Genomic DNA, 22,573 nt, shown 5'->3' on the forward strand with positions numbered 1-22,573 from the left:
CGTCATAATGTTACGTTCAATCCCATTGTTCGTTGGTGAAAGAGTAGCCCAACCGTTGACGGTTGGTGGTAATGCCTAGCTGCCTTTCCTCTAGTCTTACACTGCTAAATTAGGGACGACTAGCGCAGATAGGCCTCGTGTAGCTTTGCGTGAAATTCAAAACAAACAAACAAGAAATATAATAATATATATTTGTTTTGGAAAAGATATAAAAGGGAAAAAAGGCACAAAATATATCTTTGAAATCACGTTAATCACCTGGCTTATTAAAACAAATGTGTAATTTATCAAGCCCAGACAAGTTTCACCTAAATATTTGTTGTTCGTAAAATATCAAGTTATCTTCGTTTATGTTTTTTCTCATGTTTGTTCTCAATAAAATAAAGTAGATGAATTTTCTGTCCTCCAAGAAATCGTCCTTCAAAACAATATTATGTAGTTTCGTATATTACAAGAACTTTCTTTTATTATGCAATGAAATTTGGTGGAATCCGGTCTGACAGTCCTAAATACAAAAATATTAGTACCGCTTTGTTCTACCGAATTCCTTTTCAAATATCCACTTACTTTGACTGAAGATAATACAGACTAGCTATGTTGTTTTCTCAGCTCATTTAATCTGTTGAGCAATGAAGAGTAACACATGTTTTATATACAAGTATATCCAGTTAGTAGCAGGTGAGACAGTACAAACGAATAGATACAGGCTTTTGTATCTTTATTGCTTGTGATTTTTATAATTTTAATTAATTTGGTTTGTTTAGAATTTCGCGCCAAGCTACACGAGGGTTTTCTCCGCTAGTCGTTTCTAATTTAACGATGTAAGACTAGAGAGAAGGCTGCTAGTCATCATCACCCACCTCCAACTCTTGGGCTACTCTTTTACCAAGAATAGTGGGATTGACCATCACTTATAACACCACCACTGCTGAAAGGGCGAGCATATTTGGTGTAACGGGGATTCAAAACCGCGACCCTCAGATTACGAGTCGAGTGCCTTAACCACCCGGCATACCGGGCCTAGAATTTTAACAGTAGCTAAAGGATACACAACCCGAAAATTACATAAGGACTTAAGTGCATATGATTAAATTCGAAAAAACTCCGGATCCTTGGGAAAGAAGGGCGTGTAGAAAAATGAGCGTGACGTGAGTTTTGGAAGTAAAAATTTATTACAATAAGTAGTGTATCGTAATTCCATGACTTCAGTTTCGTGTGCATACAAAAAGATACATAGATAAACATATTTGTGTCATTAAAAATATATAATATAATATGTTTCTTAATTAGGCAGTCAGTTACATAAACAATCTCTACGTTTTATGAGGCTGAAGCTACTCTGTCCTGTGATAATTGAAGAGTTTTAAAAATAGTTCCAGTAAAGCAATTTGCAATATTCATAACAGGTACGAAAATCTTATTATTACTAATCTTAGCTTTCTTAGAATATAGGTTACAAAATTGACTAAGAGATCTCACGGCCATATCTTAGCTTATTTTACCTAGAAAAAGTCACATTCGGCATGGCCAGGTGGTTAGGGATCTTAACTCGTAATCTAATGGTCGCAGGTTTAAATCCCAGTCTCACCAAATCAAATATGCTCGCCCTTTCAGCGTTGAGGACATTATAATGTAACCGTCAATCCTACTATTCGTTGGTAAAAGAGTGGTCCAAGAGTTGGCGGTGGGTGGTGATGACTAGCTGCCTTTCCCTTTAATCTTACACTGCTAAATTAAGAACAACTAGCGCAAATAACCTTCGTGTAGCTTTTCGCAAAATTCAAGAAACAAAATAAACAAACAAAAATTTAATTTAAAAAACAAAAATGTATACAATTTGAATAAATCAATCGGTATTTAGGGTGTATTTTTTTACAAGTTAATTTTAACCTTATTTGTAAACAATGGGTTTGAAGAAACTTTTTTCGTTATTCTTTTCACTCAGTCACTCTTTAGTTGTGAAGAATGTAGCTTCTGATTACAGAAAAATCTTCAAAGACGTTGACATTAGATAGTCTATAAAGATTTTCGTTTCTCAGTGGCAGGACTTTACATAATTTGAAAAACATGTACATAGATCAGTTTACTCAGCTCTGTACAGAAACTGAGTCATTACAGTGCAGGTAAATATCTAGAATTCTTGCCCCTGTATATTAATTTGTTGCTGAATATTCCTATTTCCAGTTTACCATTTACATATAATATGAATAATGGTTCATATTTTTGGCAATATGGTAATACTTCCATTGCGACGTCGTGGTAACAGTGATTTAAAGATAATACAAGAGGTTAATTCTACATTCAGTTCATGACTTGTAATTATTCTATCGAAGAGTAAATACGTTGCACTCTTCAATTATTTTATTCACCACGAATTCGTATGCTCGAACTAAAGAAATACACATAAATATAAATGTATACTTGTGCTGAACACGATAAAGCTAAAGGGCACAATTACGTTCGTATCATAAAAAACGATGTTTTTGATTCCTATACTTCTGTCTCCTCCTGATAAATGGAAGATTTAAGAATGATTGGCTGCGGCCGTCTCCCACGAGACAGGTAATCGTTTTATTTATAAGCTGGATAAAAAAGTTCCTGTCAAGTTGAAAAATCTCAGTACAGCAAGCGTTCCTATCTAAGGTTATATAAAATATAAAAGGAGTATACAAGTACAATTTTTTATCTATTTTACTTTATTGTACATTGTTATAAGAAAGGCGCGAACTTATTTAAACCTAACACATTAAGTTAGCATACAAAAACAACATATACTCTGGCAAATAAGTTAATATTGCTGTTAGCTCTACTGATAGGTTGAAGTTCTTGCCATCAGTCTTAAAAAACATATAACAGTTTTTCTAAAAAGGAATCGATGCAATACGAAATTATTTCAGTGTTGTTGAAGTTTTTGTGACGGAAAAACAAAACGAAAAACACATAAAACATGGAAAGAATTAGATTTTGTTCAACCGCTGATAACTTGTAAATAGTTCCAAAAACATGCTTTACATATAATAAATACCTACTTATAGATATCCACCATTCCTGAAGACATAGCCCCCAGTAGCACAGCGGTATGTCTACAGACTTACAACGATAAAAACCAGCTTTTGATGCCCATGGTAGGCAGAGCACAGATAGCCTACTGTGGAGCTACGTGCTTAACTTTAAAGAAACTGAAGACATAGTTGGATTTTTGTAGACTGATTTCATCCGATCAGAGTATCACAGCATGTCTAAAGTGAAATAACGTCTGATTCATCACCATATATTGTATTGGAGACTAGTGACGTAAGATGAATACAATTGTAAGTTGAATATAGTATTTAGTACCACTTACATAACCCATTGTTTAGCGTGGTGCCGAATAATACTTTTAGGTAACCCATGGTTTATTTAACATGTTGTCCATCAAACTTTTGCAATACCTCCAGTTTTAGGCGATGCTTAACATTCAGACAATCCATATTTTAACATAATGCTAAACAACACTTTAACATAACCCACAGTTTAACATAGTGTTGAATTATATTCACATAAACGACAGATTAACATGGTGTTGAGCTATATTTACATAACCCACAGATTAACATGGTGTTGGGTTATATTTACATAAACCATAGATTAACTTCGTGTTGAATTATATTTACATAAACCACAGATTAACATGGTGTTGAATATTAATTACATACTATTAGTTTAACACAATGCTAAACAACACTTTTACCTAATAGACATTTCAACACGGGGCTAAAGAACTTTTAATGATCCCATATTTTAACATGGTTCTAACAATACTTGCATAACCCACAGTTTACACTGATGTTTCAAATCACATACATTCAAAGTGAAACATAACGATTTTGGCATTACTAAGTTTCAACTTAATAGTTTTCTATAATAAATTAAACTCTACCTTACACTTGGTCATTAATTTAATTAACTTACAGTGTCTTTAAAAACGGTATGTAAAACAATTTCTAATTTATACATGATTTGAATTGTTTTCAGACGTTTTCAGTTTAGTCTAAAAAATCTCAGATATCATGTATCCATACATAGTCTAAACCCACGTGTTTTCAGGCACAGCATCATACACATAACACGTACGGTGTTAAACGTTTTATAGTTTATTTCCAAATCATAATAATTCACAAGCATACATAGTTATATTTTTCGCTCTCCCCACTGAAGAAGGAAAGGTCACTCTCCAGAAAACGCATGGGTTACTGGACTTCTTATCTTGTAATTTATCTATATTTATTATTCTAACGGATAATATACTAATGTATAAGAATTTATCTACATTCCCCTGAGGTTTTAACGAGCTCGAAGACTATGAGTTTCTATTGATATGTTAAAATACCGAGAACAGTAACTCGAGAAAGAGATAATGTCATATAGATGTGCATTTAACAAACTGTTTAACTTATCCCTGCTATGTAAACTGGAGTGGGTTTTCATAAACAGAAACGTAAGCGAGAAAATCCTATGTACATATTTGAATATTTTCCTTCTAATTTTTTAAAACATTCAATGAAAAGTAGAAGGTAATATGAGTACATTTTGAGAAGTCACGAAAGGTTATGACTCAGCAAATAGATCACGAAAAGAATCCATCAAATCCTTTCCAACCTGATTAAACTATAAACATCGATATCATAAACATCTAACCTACATAACACTATAATTAAATGTTAAAACACGCAGAATTAACGTCTGTTACTTACTAACATCTGTTGAAATCCCTATAGCAACGGTGACAACAACAATCCAAATTCTCTTCCGCATCCTTAGCATCGGAGGCGAAATCACATCGCAGGTCACCCTGTCTTTACTTGTCATACAGCGCACGCAAGACTTCGGTTCTCATTACAACACGACACGTAGAAGAGAGGTAGTTCAGTGTATTGACTCTTGAACCATACCTCGCGCAGAGCAGGGTTGAGCTTTTGTCCTTTTGGCGCGTGTTTCTTCAGACATCAGGTCATAGCAGCATGACGTCACCTCGAGGACCAACCAGCTGTAGAGTAGGTTACTGCATGTAAATTTCACTTTCATTCTGGCCAAAATTAGTAAGTCTCTCAAGTAGTTTTAAGGACTAAGTAAAAACTAAACAAAAACTTAAATGTTGCACATTTATCATTGCGTGTTTGTGACATAAAAAAGGTTAACCTTATTTTGTATTAGATCAAGAAATCAACAACTTCAAACAGATTCGCACAATTTCACACCACCCGAACTTTTGCCCCATTTTTCTAATAAAGTTCGTGATTGTAGCAGTTTCTTTGTTCAATGAAGCAGGGCCGTAGACGCGTTGACGTCTCACTTTTTACTTCAGCTCTGATAGCTAACTTCGACAACTAACAAAATTTAACGTCATCACTCATGAAGAAGCGATTGGTGAAGTACTTTTTTTTCACGCGCCACCAAGAGCTTTCAGATTGGATTATTTCCAAGGTCTTCAAGCTTTACAGAACAATGTAATATATACTTAAAGTAATAAAATTGGTTTTTTTTTGCTATGGAACAATTGTAAAAACATATATATATCTTACCAATAAATAATTGGATATAATTCAATGAAGAAGTAGCACCAATAAAATATCTTTGGTTTGTTTAAGTTTTGCGTAAAGCTACACGAGGGCTAGTTGTTCCTAATTTAGAAATGTAAAACTAGAGGGAAGACAGCTTGTCATCACCATCCACCTCCAAATTTTGGGCTACTATTTTACAAACGAATAACGGGATTGACCGTTGTGTTCTTGTTCACAACATAAAGTTTTGGTTCTTTTGTAGTTAGAGAAAATCTCTCAAGCATCGAATTTTCTTTACTAACGCATACAAGTTGCCAAGATGAAAAGAAAGCCTAAGTTCATGTAAAGTTTTTAAAGAGAAGCACACAGTTAATAGTACTTAGGATATGATATTTTCAGGAGATGATAGTACTTAGGATATGATATTTTCAGGAGATGATAGTGCTTAGGATATGATATTTTCAGGAGATGATAGTGCTTAGGATATGATATTTTCAGGAGATGATAGTGCTTAGGATATGATATTTTCAGGAGATGATAGTACTTAGGATATGATATTTTCAGGAGATGATAGTGCTTAGGATATGATATTTTCAGGAGATGATAGTACTTAGGATATGATATTTTCAGGAGATGATAGTACTTAGGATATGATATTTTCAGGAGATGATAGTACTTAGGATATGATATTTTCAGAAGATGATAGTGCTTAGGATATGATATTTTCAGGAGATGATAGTGCTTAGGATATGATATTTTCAGGAGATGATAGTACTTAGGATATGATATTTTCAGGAGATGATAGTACTTAGGATATGATATTTTCAGGAGATGATAGTGCTTAGGATATGATATTTTCAGGAGATGATAGTGCTTAGGATATGATATTTTCAGGAGATGATAGTGCTTAGGATATGATATTTTCAGGAGATGATAGTACTTAGGATATGATATTTTCAGGAGATGATAGTGCTTAGGATATGATATTTTCAGGAGATGATAGTACTTAGGATATGATATTTTCAGGAGATGATAGTGCTTAGGATATGATATTTTCAGGAGATGATAGTACTTAGGATATGATATTTTCAGGAGATGATAGTACTTAGGATATGATATTTTCAGGAGATGATAGTGCTTAGGATATGATATTTTCAGGAGATGATAGTGCTTAGGATATGATATTTTCAGGAGATGATAGTACTTAGGATATGATATTTTCAGGAGATGATAGTGCTTAGGATATGATATTTTCAGGAGATGATAGTACTTAGGATATGATATTTTCAGGAGATGATAGTGCTTAGGATATGATATTTTCAGGAGATGATAGTGCTTAGGATATGATATTTTCAGAAGATGATAGTACTTAGGATATGATATTTTCAGGAGATGATAGTGCTTAGGATATGATATTTTCAGGAGAAGATAGTACTTAGGATATGATATTTTCAGGAGATTATAGTGCTTAGGATATGATATTTTCAGGAGATGATAGTGCTTAGGATATGATATTTTCAGGAGATGATAGTGCTTAGGATATGATATTTTTAGGAGATGATAGTGCTTAGGATATGATATTTTCAGGAGATGATAGTACTTAGGATATGATATTCTCAAGATAAAGTGGCACTCATGAGACCGTAGTTCTGAAATAATTGTGTTGCTTAGAAATCGTGATAATAAAAAAACAGTTGCAAGCAGGAGTTAGTATATTCCAGACGGCACTAAAAATGGTGGGAAAAAATTGATGTTTCACAAAAGAACACGGTACTCACGAAAAGGTAGAAAACAGAAGTTGACATTTTTTAAAAAGAAAATGATACTCAGGAGATAACATAATGTGGGATATGACATTTTTTCTAAAGATGGTGGCATTCAGGAGATGAACATTTCTTATGAAATGTTGTCACTCAGAAATAGATGGGATTCAGGAGACTGAATTACTCAGTGTATAAAATAAAAATACTAAATTGATAGCTTATGTGAAGCTGAAATATTCGTTTAGAGAATCTGTAATTTATTTTTTATTATTTCTTGACATTTGTCTATAATCACGGGTAATCACTTACCCTTCCTCCTTCTCATTTTGACGATGTTCTCCCTTATAATGCACGTGCTCCAATATATTAAGAAAACTTTATCGACTGAAGAAATATATTCTAATATTGTTAATTACAATTTTGCTAGATTTAGGAAGAAATTTTAACAGGTTATGTATAAACATAGGTAAGACAATATCAGTGAGTGAGTCATCAATTTCTGAATTTTAACTGACTGAGGAGGAACGTTTAGCAGGCTATGGATAAACATAAATTACACAGTACCGGTAAGCCTTCCGTTTCTGAATTTTATCAGGCTTGGGAGGAACTTTTAGTAGGCTATGGATAAACATAAATTACACACTATCAGTAAGTCTTCCATTTCTAAATTTTACCAGGCTTGGGAGGAACTTTTGGCAGGTTATGGATAAACATAAGTTACACAGTACCGGTAAGTCTTCCATTTGTGAATTTTACCAGGCTTGAGAGGAACTTTTGGCAAGTTATGGAGAGTAACAAACTGAAAAGCACCAGTGAATATTCTATTTGTACATTGTTTTCATCTTTTACCTGAACTCGATCCGGGATAAAAACTATTCGCTCACACGGTGAGTTCCTCTTATATTTTTACTGGTAATTTTTAGGCTGTTAAAATGAGAAAGATTCTTTCTAGATTCACGTATTAAAGACATGTAATAGTGCGACCATCGTTTCTTCATCTAATCGCTTCTGTAATTTTACTGCTTTTACTTTACCATAAATAATACAATATGAAATACTATTCTTTTTACTTATTTATCTACGTTTTATCTCGGTCTTTGAGTTAAAATGTTTTAGGGGTGCTTATTAACAATTAAAGAAAATGCAAAGAAAGATTTTCTGTCCAATGAAAGTCTGCAAAAGGTGTCCATTTGGATTATTAATATATGGTTTAGAGCATAGAGCTGTAAAATCCTTTTCTCGTTGCATTTTCGTAAAACTTTTCCGTTTATTTATGTTATGGATATTTGTTAGAAATCCACGATGACAATGGAAATGTTATGTATCTTGTTGAGGTTTAAAAAATATTAAAACAATCTATTCGTAATGAGGAGCAAATCGTTCAATATCTGACCAGTGTCTGAATAATATTTAAGCAAATACCATGGACATTTTCTGCTAACTTCATTATTATTGTTGTTGTTATAGTCTATGCACTACCGCCTTCCAATGAGGACTCATTTTCTGATTGATACTGAACTCTATACCTTAGTTTGGTAATTTCAACTGGATTGCGACAATCGTAAGCTGACTTCCGTAACATAAATAAAAAACTGTAGTTTAAGCATGTGCATACATAACAGAAACAGAAAAATCATTAATGCTTTTGAAAAGTAAATAGTTCTGAAACTTTGCTAAAACTGAGTCTGTCAAATTTGTAATTATTTTTACGTATATCTTCAGATCCAGAGCTTAAATTTATACATATAAAAGTTTGTCAATAATAAATGAGTAATTACTATGTATGTAAAAATATCTAACGCGTATTAAGTTGCTTTAAGGAATCGAAAAACTCTTTTCTTATATAATAGGTCGAGTTTAGCATTGTCCACTCTTGACCAAAATGTGTTTGTACACTTCCATATTGATGTTATTGCGTACATGCGTAGAGTAGTTATTGGCTAAATGCTCGAGTACTACTAACAGTGAAGGTGACCTATGATCGGACAAACATGTGCATGTTCTCATTCTGGCTTGTATAACTTGTTTTGGACATTTGTTCGTCAAACACACATACACACCTATTTTGTATAAAAACGTGTGATTTTAGTATAATCGTTTTCGAAACAGATCAACGCTTTATTCAACCATCTCTATATTTGGTATTGAGTCATGTTTCGTCACGTACTAGAAGTTATAGCGCGACAACTTGTTCGATGGTCTAAACAGCATGAAGCAAACAGACACTGCCAGAATAGTAGGGTACTCCAAGAGTACAGGGTCTAGAATCCTGAAACGTCATCGGACTACAGGAAGCATTGTTATAAGAAAGGCTAATGGTAGACGAAAAAAAAAAAAAACTACTGCCCAAGATGACCGTGCTTTGATCAGGTTAACACGTCAAAGTCGAAAGAAGTCTTGTAACACTTCCAAAAAAGCAGTGAATAGGAGACTGACCAAACAACGTTATTTTGAAGGAACGGTAATCTGCAAATCGATATTAACCATAAATCACAGCCGTCACTGAGTTACTTGGGCAAGACAATATGCCACCTTATAGTTAGAACACTGGCGGGTGTTTTAAATATAAGCACATAGGTGTTCTAACAACATCTTTCCATATTAATTATGTTTCTGGTTTCTTAAAGTTGACGGAAAGATATGTCTTCGTCGTTTGCCTTGAGAACAGATGAGGAAAAACTGTATTTCCCACAGAGAACACATAGAAGGTGGTGGAGTACATGCTTGGACAACTACTGATTGTAGGGGAAAAACTGCATTTCATATCCTCCAGAGAAGAGTCAATGGCGCCTCCTACAAGCATCAGATGAAGACGATATTTCTGCTGCATTCTACGAGAAGGTTTGGCAATAACTTTGTGTTTCAGAATTGCATTGCCACTGCTCACAGTGTATAGGTTTACCTCGACCAGGAAGACATTACTATATTGCCATGGTAAATAAAGTCTCCAGACTGTAAGCCCATTGAGAACTGTTCAAGAAGAATTGAGTCGGAAAATTGCTAACCATGCCCCTAATCCAGCTGTCATAGTTAAGTTATAGCGCCTTCTCGTGTCAAGTTGGAATTAAATCAATAATCTCATTGACAACATTCCACATCGCCTTGCGGAAATTATTAGAAGTATTGAATGTTTAATATGAACTTATATAAGGTTACAGACGCTATTTATATTGAGTATATTTTATATTTTCTCATTAAATATGTTTATATGTTTTATCGTGATAGGTAAAATGATGAATTTCACATCTTTCTACGGGTTTATGATAAAATTGTTATATTTTCTAGCAAATCATTATAAAAAATAACACACATATAGATGTTTAACACAATATGCATTTATTAGTTTGACAAATCGAAGTACATTTATATTCCATCGTAATATTATTATTATTATTTCTATAAAATATGCAGACATTTTGACCATGACTGCAGTTAGAGCACAAAGTTGTGAATTATAAAGTCCAAGGTTCTAACCGCTCCCTATGGCTGAACACGATCCGTACCTTAAAAATTAGGACACTCAATCCTTCTTTTCAGTTAGAAATAAGTGCGTAAGAGGTAAATACCACTCACTGATTGGTTGCAGTTCTTCTGGTAATAAATTGAGTTAAGCGCAAAAAAGTAAATATTTCTAAAAAATACTAATCTCAGAAAATAAACAAAAAGCTTTATAATACAACAAGCTCATAAAATAAATAATTCTATAACCTAATAAACTCATAAATAATTAACTTTATATCGTGCAATGTACTAAGAATATTTCTAACTCAAAGCTGTTGTTGTTTTGGTTTTTTTTAGTTCTCGAATAAACGCGCAAAGTTACTTCTATTAGCCGCTTGTAATTTGGAAGTGACAAATTAAAGATAAAACACCTAGTTAACGCCACCCATCGCCTACTCTAGAGCCAGTTATGTCCGACCGAATAGCGGGATTTAACAGTCACCCTTATAACTCAACCAAGGCTTCAAAACGGGGAGAGTAATTGTTTTAATTTTTAATTATGGAGTTACTTTTTGGAATAATAAAAAATCAAACAATGAAATACATAATTCTTCTTATACCAATATTTGCAGATTCCAATGAAAGAATAATGGAATCTTTGTAGTAACAATATCTATCTTTTTTATGATTATATCCATAGTCCATGAGAAACAAACACATTAGGATCAAGACCTCACACCTCTGATAAAATAGTACTAAAACTTGACAAAATATATTAGTGCAATTACAAAAAACGAGTTGATACCAAATTAAACCCGTTTTCTAGCAGATTTCCAACGATATTGGTAGAACCGTTTAAAGTCCTTAGATTTTGATACGTGTGTATCAAGTCCTTACGTCTTCATAGGTTAGTCTAATAGAAAATATGAGCTTTTTAGAATTCTTTTAACTAAATTTGGTCAAATCAAAAGTCAGTTTCATTACAAATAATCTTTTCGCATGTTTTAGTTACTGATTATTAACTTAACATTGTTTTCAATATTTTAGTCAACATACAATAATGTGTGGTAAGTCTGTGTGAGAATGACATTTTCTTTTTTATAAAACAAACACACAAACTCTTTTGTTTTCTTTAATATCACATCCCTTTTCTAGGCAAAATATTTATGCAGTTAGAAATTACTTTATCACAGAGCTTGTTCTTTTTAAAATTTTAGCGCAAAGATAAACAAATTGGTTATTTGCCAGTTTATGAACTGATAGAACATAGCAAATGTAACTACTAAATAACACTCATCCACAACTGTTGGGTTATTCTTATCTGACGAAATACTATGATTTGATTTCAAATCTTATAAAGTAGGCATGTCTCCAAATGCAAAGCGCGTTTTGTATTTGTGTTCCGTTAAACATAAATCATAGGGTTTACAGGTGGGGCATGTTAATATCTGAACAATGTTCGATCTATATCACTTAGCTATTTCACTTTTAATGTCAATGTAGACACATATCTAACTTTTCTGTTTGTTTTGTTTTTCAAATTCTTATTCAACCAATTTAATCATTTCTTTTACATTTGTTGTCCGGCATGGCCAGATGGTTAGGGTGCTCCCCTTGTAATCTGAGGGTCACAGGATCAAATCCCCGTTACACCTAACTGCTCGCTCTTTCAGCAGTGAGGATGATGCATTCCACTATTCGTTAGTAAAAGAGTAGCCCAAGGGCTGGCGGTGGGTGGTGATGACTAGCTGCCTTCTCTCTAGTCTTACAGTGCTAAATTAGGGACGGCTAGCACAGACAGACCTTGTGTAACTTTGCGCGAAATTCAAACAAAAACATTTGTCATTACTTTTAACTTGTATGCATTCCTATTTTTTAATTGTATTTTCTACATTTTTTATCAAAAATTTCATAAAATAAAATCCTAACACAACCAATGATTTAATTTCAATTTAAATGCAAGTTTTCAATTCTGACTCTATTTGAAATACACCTGCATTACATACTTATATTCAAAGTTTTTATTTCATCAAAACGGGTCGTATCATTTATGAACTAGCAATTAAACTTTGATATTGATAACAGCTGATTGTTACACAAAATTAAAAATTCACTCATTTGTTCTTTATTTTATTATTCCTTGTTTGGCAAGCCTATAGAAAAAACGATTATGAATATTTTATTTAAACTTGGGCAAATCTACTGAAAAAATCTCATGTGCAGGTCAAAAAACTATTTTCTGAATCAACTTGAATCAAAGTAGAAGGTTTGTTTTTTGACTTTCGCGCAAAGCTATACGAAAACAGTCTGTGCTAGCCGTCCCTAATTTAGTACTGTAAGACTAGAGGGAAGGCAGCTAGTCATCACCACCCACCGCCAACTCTTGGGACACTCTTTTACCAATGAATAGCTGGATTGACCGTCACATTCTAACGCCCCCACGGCTAAAGAGGCGAGCATATTTGGTGTGATGGGGATTCAAACCCGCGACCCTCGGATTACGAGTCGAACGACTTAACCCACCTGGCCATACCAGGCCCAAAATACAAGAACTGTATTTTCAAGCCTACAACTAGGGGCAAACAAACTAGGTTAGAAATAAAGTTTTCATTATTTTCTCAAGCTACAAATCCCTATACTGACTCAACTAAAACTGATAAGTACTGTAAGCATAGAGTCAAAATAGGAGTTTGTAGCTTGTGCATAGCCTAGTTTGTTTGTCCTTAGTTATAGGCTTGATGTACAATCTTTTCATTTTGATTCAACTTCTTTCCATTTTTTTTATGAACCCTATTCCCCTTATTAAGGCAATAGCTTTTGATTACCTTGTAGGAGTAACAATTGTCCCGTTTTTCAGTTCAACATCGGCTACAGTCTTTGTGACAGTAAATATTGCTGACTGGCTTCTTCTTCTCGAGCCAATCTTAAAATATGAGGAACGGCAATATTTGAGCTTAGGATATATGTGACCTGACTGTTTTATCAATGTATACATAAGGTCAGTCGTTCGGATTGAAAATACTTATTACTATTAAGATATATTTTATGAGTATATTTTAATTCTGTTTTTTTCATAATGGAAACGTACAATAAAGGGACAATAGTTTCAAACATTTTGATCTGGTCGTTGCTAATAAACTTTCTTTACCATAGTTACTAATAGTCTGTAATTCAAAAGTTACGTAACCCATTATAATTTCATAATTTATTTTGTAAAAAGTAAACCTGTATACTAATATTAACTCCTACATCGTTGTTATCGGATGATGGGCAAAGAGAATTGACATAAAAACACAATCATCATAAAAATTGATTTTTCCTAAAGTAAACAGTTGATCTAACATGATCATCAGGGCCCAATAGAAAACGAACGTATCGATTAATGTGCGCGATAACACACAGTTCACAAGCCAGAAAGGAAGCAAGAGATAATATACTAGCCCTCTTTTCTATTGACAGGAAAAATAAAAATGATTAATAATTAATAATGAAATAAAAAATAACAGCTAATGCTAAGAACAGAAATATAAAATAACTTTGTATTTATTTAAAAAAAAACGGAATGGTTCTTCTTTTTTCTAAGCCTTTTATGCGTGTGTCGCTGATAAATTTGATCTAAATTTTGAGTAGAAACTTTTGTATACTAGAACGTCACAGCAACACAGGAAGAAGTACAAGAAAACGTTACTGTGTCTTTATCACACGTCATTCACAGTCGGTGGCCACTAGGTGTCGCAATATATTTTTGCTTTCTCTTCTTCCTGTTCTCTCTCTCTTATAGTTATTTGGGTATTAGTGTTTATATACCCAGGAGGGTCAGGTTTCGTCGATCTCTTCCTCCTTCCTTTATATTTGTTTCAGCATCTGTCAAGTGTATTTATACATTGTACACGAGGGCCAGGGTAACCCGCACTTACTCAGGCCCCTATCAGGGCAATGTCCATGTACTATCTACACATACACTTGGTGCAAATAAATAATTTCTCTTTATAGTTCCATAGTTCTTTGCACTTTCATTAGATAGGTTTCAACTATAAAACGTTCACATAAATCCCTTTCAATGTTTATCAGTTAACCCCTAAACTAATGTGGAGTCTAGTTCATAGGTGGCCTTTTTCTTTTATTTTCAAAATATATCTTTACTGGGAAAAGGTGTTTAGGTCTATCCTCATCATGTATACAGTACCTGTCTAGTTCGCTTACTAGTTGATTTTTTCTCCAATTTTTGTCAAGATAATTTATTGTACTATGTAGGAGTCTATCTGTTATTGTTTCTATGTGTGTGTATTTATGCCTGAATTCTGATGATGTAGTTATGGGTACTTTATAAGCTGTTGTAAGTAGGGTATTCTATATTGTTTGTAGTTTTGCTTGTAGTCGTTTTTTACTTACACTTATCCATGCAGGGGCTGCATAGTCAATTAGGAGTCTAATGTATGTTTTATATATTTTTATGATGTCTGCCCTTGCTCTACTGTTTTTACCAGTTCATAGTTCAAATTTTAATATTATATATCAACAAATAAAAAAATCAGTATTGTGAGCTAAAAATGGAATAGAGATAAGCGTCAACAACTAAATAGCGTGTACGATAAACTGGATAAAGGAATAAGGAAATATAGCTAATACACGGTTTCGATTTGTTTGTTTTTTGTTGTTGTAAATTTCGCAAAGAGCTACACGAGGGCTACCTGCGCTAGCCGTTCCTAATTTAGCAGTCTAAGACTAAAGGAAAGGCAGTTAATCATCACCACCCACCGCCACCTCTTGGGCTACTCTTTTAACAACGAATACTGGGATTAACCGTAACATTATAACGTCTTCACAGCTAAAAGGCGAGCATGTTTGGTGTGACAGGGATTCGAACTCGCGGCTCTCAGCTTACGAGTTGAGTGTCCTAGCCACCTGCACATGCCGGGCTTAAACTGCATTGAAAAAAGTGAAACATAACTTTCCTAGAAAGCGCTTTTCAAAAGTTCGTCTGGGTTTCGATACCCATCGTGGAAAGAGCACAGTAACCCATTCTACAGCTTTGCGCTTAACTACAAACAAACAATTTCTATATAAGCCCATACATTTTCAATAATGGACAAGCGATGGATGGCCTTTTTTTTCCTTCTACCAGGTATTATTTTACGATATTTTCTGGATGTTTGTCAGAAACACAGTGGTTATTTTTCTTGAGAGAATTCCATGATAGATGTAGTACAAGAGCATACTATATATTTTCCCACTCCTTTAACTACAAAGTAAAATTTTTGAAAATCATATTATTCTTGTAGTTCTATTTTTGTACTCAGATAGTCGCTTTACCAAATTTGTAATTTTTTTTAACTCTAGGAGTAAGTGCAGTTAACTTGTAATTAGCGAATTATCTGGTTATCTTACAGGAAAACGAATGATTCAGTTAACTAGCTGGGTTATTCTTGACTTCGAATCAAGTAGCAACTGTGTGCAGCCACGCCCTTAATATACAACCCTCCCACTAATTATGTGGGATAACGACTCCTAAACATTGTCTTTTTGTGTGCTAAGAAATTGAGGTATTTGTCATTTTAAGGACATTTTTGAGCTCAGGAGTACAGATTGGTGTGGAGTTTCATAAGTTAGATTTATATACATTTTCTGTGGGTGTTTTTTTTAATTTCACTTAAAGTTAAGTGAGAACTCTTAAAGCTCGTTCATATACCCGATTTCAGTAAGCAGTATAGGTTCATATATTTTTGTTTATTGTTTTATTGTTATGAAAGTTCATAAATGTTTTACACCGCGTAGTTATTGTTTCTCACTTTATTATTACTCTCATTTTGAGACAGCACAAGTGAGACTTAAACCAACAAAGGTAAGCTAGAGCTCACACTAAGCAGTGTATCACGTATTATTGCTCCAGTATCGTATCAAATTTTAAAGCGTTATCTGTTGTAGTGAAGTCCATGTTAGGACTTGGATTTCATTTACATTTTGCTATGATGCAACTATCTGTAACATAACTTGGTGTTGTTTTCCATTTAGTGTTGTTTTACGTGTGTTCTGGTTTAATTGAAAGGGGGAAGAACAGTATAATTTCTTTTATTCATTGTTCCTCTTGCTACTCTTACATATTTACTTTGTTTGCTTGTTTATAGTGTATTGTATTGTCGTGTGTTCTTTGTGCTGTTAATAAAGTGTGAGTTCTAAATTTTTATGTCTTGTCTCTTCCTTTTGGTGGACTCAGCATATAACCCAATGTGGCTTCGATATAAGAAAACACACACACTTTTCCTTCTCCCAGTTGCAAGATGAAAGGAATTATATTCGAAAACCTGAAGTTTCAGAACCCCTTCTTGCCATCGGGCTAAAGCCTACAGTTAATTTGTGAGTTGTCAAATGGATAAAGAAACTGATTTCACCTATCTGCAGTTAGTGCGCCATCATTTTCGAGAAAATTGCCAACATTATGAGACACCCTCCATTCTTCTATGTGTCCCTCATCACGCTTCACTGTACACTGAGGTAATTCAGTTTCACATAATAGAAGAGAGGGCGACTTGTAGCGTTTGCAGCTCATACAAAGAGAGGGATTATGTGTAAAAGACAGACTCCTCTTTACGAAAGACTTTCAACACGTACACACACAAATGGTTTCTTCGGAGATACATTAAAAATGTGTCAATAAAATAAGGTATTTTAAAATAAATTTGTTTGCTTTAGGTCGGGGAATAATTAATTTTGTAATTGAAGCAACTTCTGTAAGAATTGCGTAAAAAAATATTAAGTGCTTGAACACACACAATACCTTGCTGTAATCCGAAATATACGTAAAGCAAAAATATCAAGTTCCAATAATCCGATCATGTTCGAAAGTTTAAGTTTACTACGTCACGGATAGATTGAGAGGGAAAATCAATTTTCTGAAAACGCTCCTGTTGTCACGTTTCTTATGTTGTAGTTTCAGTTTTAAAAAGTGCGTTACTAGAAGCTTGTTTGTTTGTTTTTTGAATTTCGCACAAAACTACTCGAGGGTTATGCGTGCTAACCGTCCCTAATTTAGTGGGGGTGTATAATGTGACGGTCAATCCCACTATTCGTTGGTAAAAGAGTAGCCCAAGAGTTGGCGGTGGGTGGTGATGACTAGCTGCCTTCCCTCTAGTCTTACACTGCTAAATTAGGGACGGCTAGCACATATAGCCCTCGTGTAGCTTTGTGCGAAATTCCAAAAACAAACAAAAACAGTTTTGATCAAGACCCGAATAATAAATTTTCTTACTTCGAATTAAGTATTGGTTCTGGAATATTATGTTTTATTATTTATTTTAGAACTTTTGGGCATCGATAAATAAGAACTCTCTGCGTATAGCCATCTCTAATTTCAAACTAGTAGATTATAAGAAGTGCAGCCAGTCAACAGTACCCACCACCAACACTTTGGGTTACTTTTCTCCACTCCCAAACCGAAAAGTTTGTTTATTTGTTTTTGAATTTCGCACAAAGCTACTCGAGGGCTATCTGTGCTAGCCATCCCTAATTTAGCAGTGTAAGACTAGAGGGAAGGCAGCTAGTCATCACCACCCACCGCCAACTCTTGGGCTACTCTTTTACCAACGAATAGTGGGATTGACCGTCACACTATAACGCCCCCATGGCTGAAGGGGCGAGCATGTTTGGCGCCACGGGGATGCGAACCCGCGACCCTCGGATTACGAGTCGCACGCCTTAACGCGCTTGGCCATGCCGGGCCACCCAAACCGAAAAGAGAGGTTTAACTGTCACTATTGGATAACGTAACCTGACTGTGAATGTGAGAGTTGATGGGTCGTGTCTTATTGTTGTAAAAACTCTGCATTTCAACCATGAATGCTCCATTAGAGACCAATAGGCTACATCCGGCTTACATGTTTAATTGTTTAAGTTACCAAACCTTTACTAACCAAAATAAACATATCTAACAGCAAAGAAACAACAAGACTTAGAACAAATTTTAACTTTTGTTTTTTTTAATAAATTATTTTCTCTTATTTATCGTAAAAAACGTATTAACAAAGACTGCTAAACAAATACACAGCAACATTCATGGCGAACGTTCGAAATATGTGCATTGAATTAACATGGCCATTTTGCTGAATAATGAATTTAGAATAACACTAAGCTACGCTGACTGTAAAATTATATTATTTATAAATATGACAACGTTTTCAACCCAAAGGTGTTCAAACTAAATAAGTTTGAATCTCTAATGTCATCATAAGAAGTTGCTTATTTCAGTTTTTGTTTTGAATTTCACGCAAAGCTACACAAGGGCTATCTGCGCTAGCCATCCCTAATTAAGCAGTGTAAGACTAGAGGGAAGGCAGCTAGTCATCACCACCCACGGCCTACTCTTGGGCTACTCTTTTACCAATGAATGTTTGGATTTAGCGTCACGTTATTACGTCCCCACGGCTGAAAGGAAGAGCATGTTTGGTGCGACGGGGATTCGAACCTGCGAAAATGCTTGCAAAAATTTATAAGTATGTTCGTCTTTTTAAACAACTTATTCTAAATCTAACAAAAAATATCATCTTAGTGCATATCACACGAACACGTTTATGTTAATTTGTGAACATTTTGAAAAAGTTAACTTTTAAGTTACTAGGTGTTACTTAAATGTTATTGTTTTTTATTTTAGAAAATTTGCTCTTTATCACATTTTATGACGTTTCTATTCTTCATTAAGCAAATAAATACACAAAACCGAAATATTTATTACATTTCGGAAATAATTATATATAATAAAAAATTCCTTAACATATATACCCGGTGACCCCTTTTTCGTGTCCCTTAACAGTTTTATCCGAATTCTCTCTCGTTTCTTATCGATAAATTGAACTAACTCTGATAATTCTATAGAAAATAGCTACTGGCCAGAACTAGCTTTGCTACTTGGTATCGGAAGAAAGTGATAATTTATTGCCTTCACGTTATTTACTTAATTCACGCGCTAAACTTATATAAAAGGAAACAGACAGTGAAAGAATTTGAGCGATTAATAGAGCATGAACAATCTCACACAAAGAAACTTCACAGAAAGCTGAGAGTTCAACTCAGAAAGTAGAAAGAGGTGTTCAACTAAGACAAAAATTCTTACTTACTTTTTATAGCGTCTGTACAACTTCTGAAGTGTATATTTTATTTACAAATAAATTATTGACGGAAATAATTTTGCTTTTAACATGGATTCTAAACTTTAGTCTATGATAATTCACATAATACCCATCAAAATGATAAAAATAGTCTCCATTATAATAAATTATTTTATATTACATAGCTATTAAAGACAATGCAAATAATCTAAGTGCTTTAAACAGTTTCTGATTGGTTTAAGACATTTGCAGATCTAAAAGACAAAAAACAAGCCTCAGAATAAAAAAATACCTTAGGATTGTTGTTTATGAATATATATATTTACATATTTTTAAACCTTCACTTTAAATATAGACCCCAGAGTGAAAAAGAAATGGTTCCCCTGGCAATTTCTAAGAAATACACGAATAATCAACATCTTTTGGAAACAGACACAGTTTTATTTTATTTTTCATTGCTCAAAAAAAAAGTATACTTATGTTCACACCTTTTCGTCGTGTGATCTCTCGTGATGACGATAAATATATAAATGATCTCTGTTCTAAACAGAAGCCTAACTCTGTTTTTATCATATATTACTCGTGTGTCTGACTATGTTCAGTTGTTTCTAGCTTTGTTATATTACACACAGCAAGTTCATTTGTTTATAATTTAGCACAAAGATACACAATGGGCTATTTGTGCTCTTCCCACCACGACTACCAAGACTCGTATACCAACGTTGTAAGATATAACTGTGCCACTGGGGCCAATGCCTAGAACCAGCAAATAATTGTTATACTATTTTAAAGCACGTGCTTTTTTCCAGTCTCCTTTTCAATATGTTATCAGACTCCCTGTTGGTGTGACTGCACAATAATGTTGAACATACATAAAACGAACATTGAAAAAATCAGTAAACAATTAAAGTTAAACCATAACCATTGTAATTTCTTACGGTATCGATTTAGAGGTACTGTTATACAGCATATCTTATCTTACGTTGGTTTATTCAACCATTTCAATTATTTCAGAATTATTACTCCATTTGGATTTTCATTGCTAAGTTGTTGGTTGTTTTTTTCACCTTTTTGTTGTTGTTTTCGGTTTAAATAATATCAACGATACGTAGCAGTTCTATACTGTCTTTTCTGGTAAAACTATTAGGGTTATCTGGTGCTGTCCCTAACTTTGGAACACTTAACTCAGGGAAAACAGCCAGTCAGCAACACCCTCTCACCCACACTAAGGAACCAACTGTTACTATTATAATGTCAACAGAACTTAAAATACTGGGAATGTTATGAGGAGTATCACGGATTCCAGCTCTAAATATCAGTTTTACCATACGTGTAGTAACCTTAAAATATCTTAAAACAACAGCGTAATGACATCTCTGTTTTCTGAAATATTAGCAACATTTTCGTCATTTTACAGTGCATAAAAAGTAACAAATGTTTTACAGTAAATTACTGAATTGGTGACATTTTATTCGTCATTTTACAGTATATAAAGAAGTGATAAGTGTTTTAAACTAAATCAGTAACATTTTCTTCGTCATATTACAGTGCATAAAGAAGTAATAAACGTTCTACAGTAAATCACTGAATTAATAATATTTTCTTCATTTTACACACATAAAGAAGTAATAAATGTCTTACAGTAAATCATTAATTAGTAAGATTAAAATTCAAAGATGTAGAATCAAACCTAGAATTTCAACATTATATGCTATCAAGCCTAACGTTGATCCACGGAGGGCAGGAGGTGACCGTAAAATATTTATTAAAAGGGAAGTATTATATGATGTATCTTACTGATGTTCCACGAGTTTTAGAACAGATTCATGAAAAATAATAATATGCATACCATACAAAAAATAATGTCAGCTTTTTATAACCCATTAGAATTTTCTTTTGAACATACTTAACTGCTCTCCCATTTTCGGGAATGTTTATTAAAGTAAATGGAGTTTCATAATTGCAATAAAAATAAAAGCAATACAATACAAAACTTAGGATGAAATTATTTTATTTGTCGCTTCAAAATATAATTCTAAAATTAATAGACGAACTTTTAAAGGATGATAATTTTACAAATTATAATTCCTTTCGTTAAAACATAATGGCTGATGCAGCAGGTTTGCTTCCAAAGCCAACGTGTAGAGTTTATTATTCTCCATAATTCTCTTCGTTAAAATATTAAAAACAAAATCAGACGAAACTAGTAAACAGAGCATTCTTACAGATAATATACCTATGGACTCGTTTGTAAAGAATGACCCGGTGATTAAGGAGCTCGACTCGTTATCCGAGGGTCGCGGGTTCGAATTCCCGTTATAACAAACATGCTCGTCCTTTCGGTTGTGGGGACGTTATGTTACGACCAATCCCATTATTTGTTGGTAAAAGAGTAGCCCAAGGATTGGCGGTGATAACTAGTTGTCTTTCTTCTAGTCTTACACTGCTAAATTAGGGATGGCTAGCACAGACAGCCCTCGTGTAGCTTTCCGCAAATTTCAAAAACAAACATATGTTTGTGAATGTTTGTAATGCCCTTTACACTTTCAAGTATATTGTAATATCACGGCACTTATCTCTCCGCGGATAACAATGCATCTTACTTATGTGTCCTATATTTTTTTTTAACCATTGAAGAAATCGTGAAAAGTCACGATCGATAAAACTAAAAGTGCTAAAATGTAGGCACGGAGTCCTTCTTCTCTATGTCTGTTTCCTGACATTTTTAGCA

General features: G+C 33.8%; 1 protein-coding gene across 1 annotated transcript in view; it reads right to left on the bottom strand.

Moving 5' to 3' along the window:
- LOC143236127 (irregular chiasm C-roughest protein-like) overlaps positions 1–4,863 on the bottom strand; it is a 33,496-nt gene extending 28,633 nt beyond the window's left edge. The window contains exon 1 of the mRNA XM_076474416.1: positions 4,734–4,863. Coding sequence (XP_076330531.1) covers positions 4,734–4,848 — 115 coding nt within the window. The 5' untranslated portion in view covers positions 4,849–4,863. The remainder of the gene's footprint in view (positions 1–4,733) is intronic.
- Between the last annotated feature and the right edge of the window lie 17,710 nt (positions 4,864–22,573).

This window comes from Tachypleus tridentatus, chromosome 13 (assembly GCF_004210375.1).
Source record: "Tachypleus tridentatus isolate NWPU-2018 chromosome 13, ASM421037v1, whole genome shotgun sequence".
NCBI lineage: Eukaryota > Metazoa > Arthropoda > Merostomata > Xiphosura > Limulidae > Tachypleus > Tachypleus tridentatus.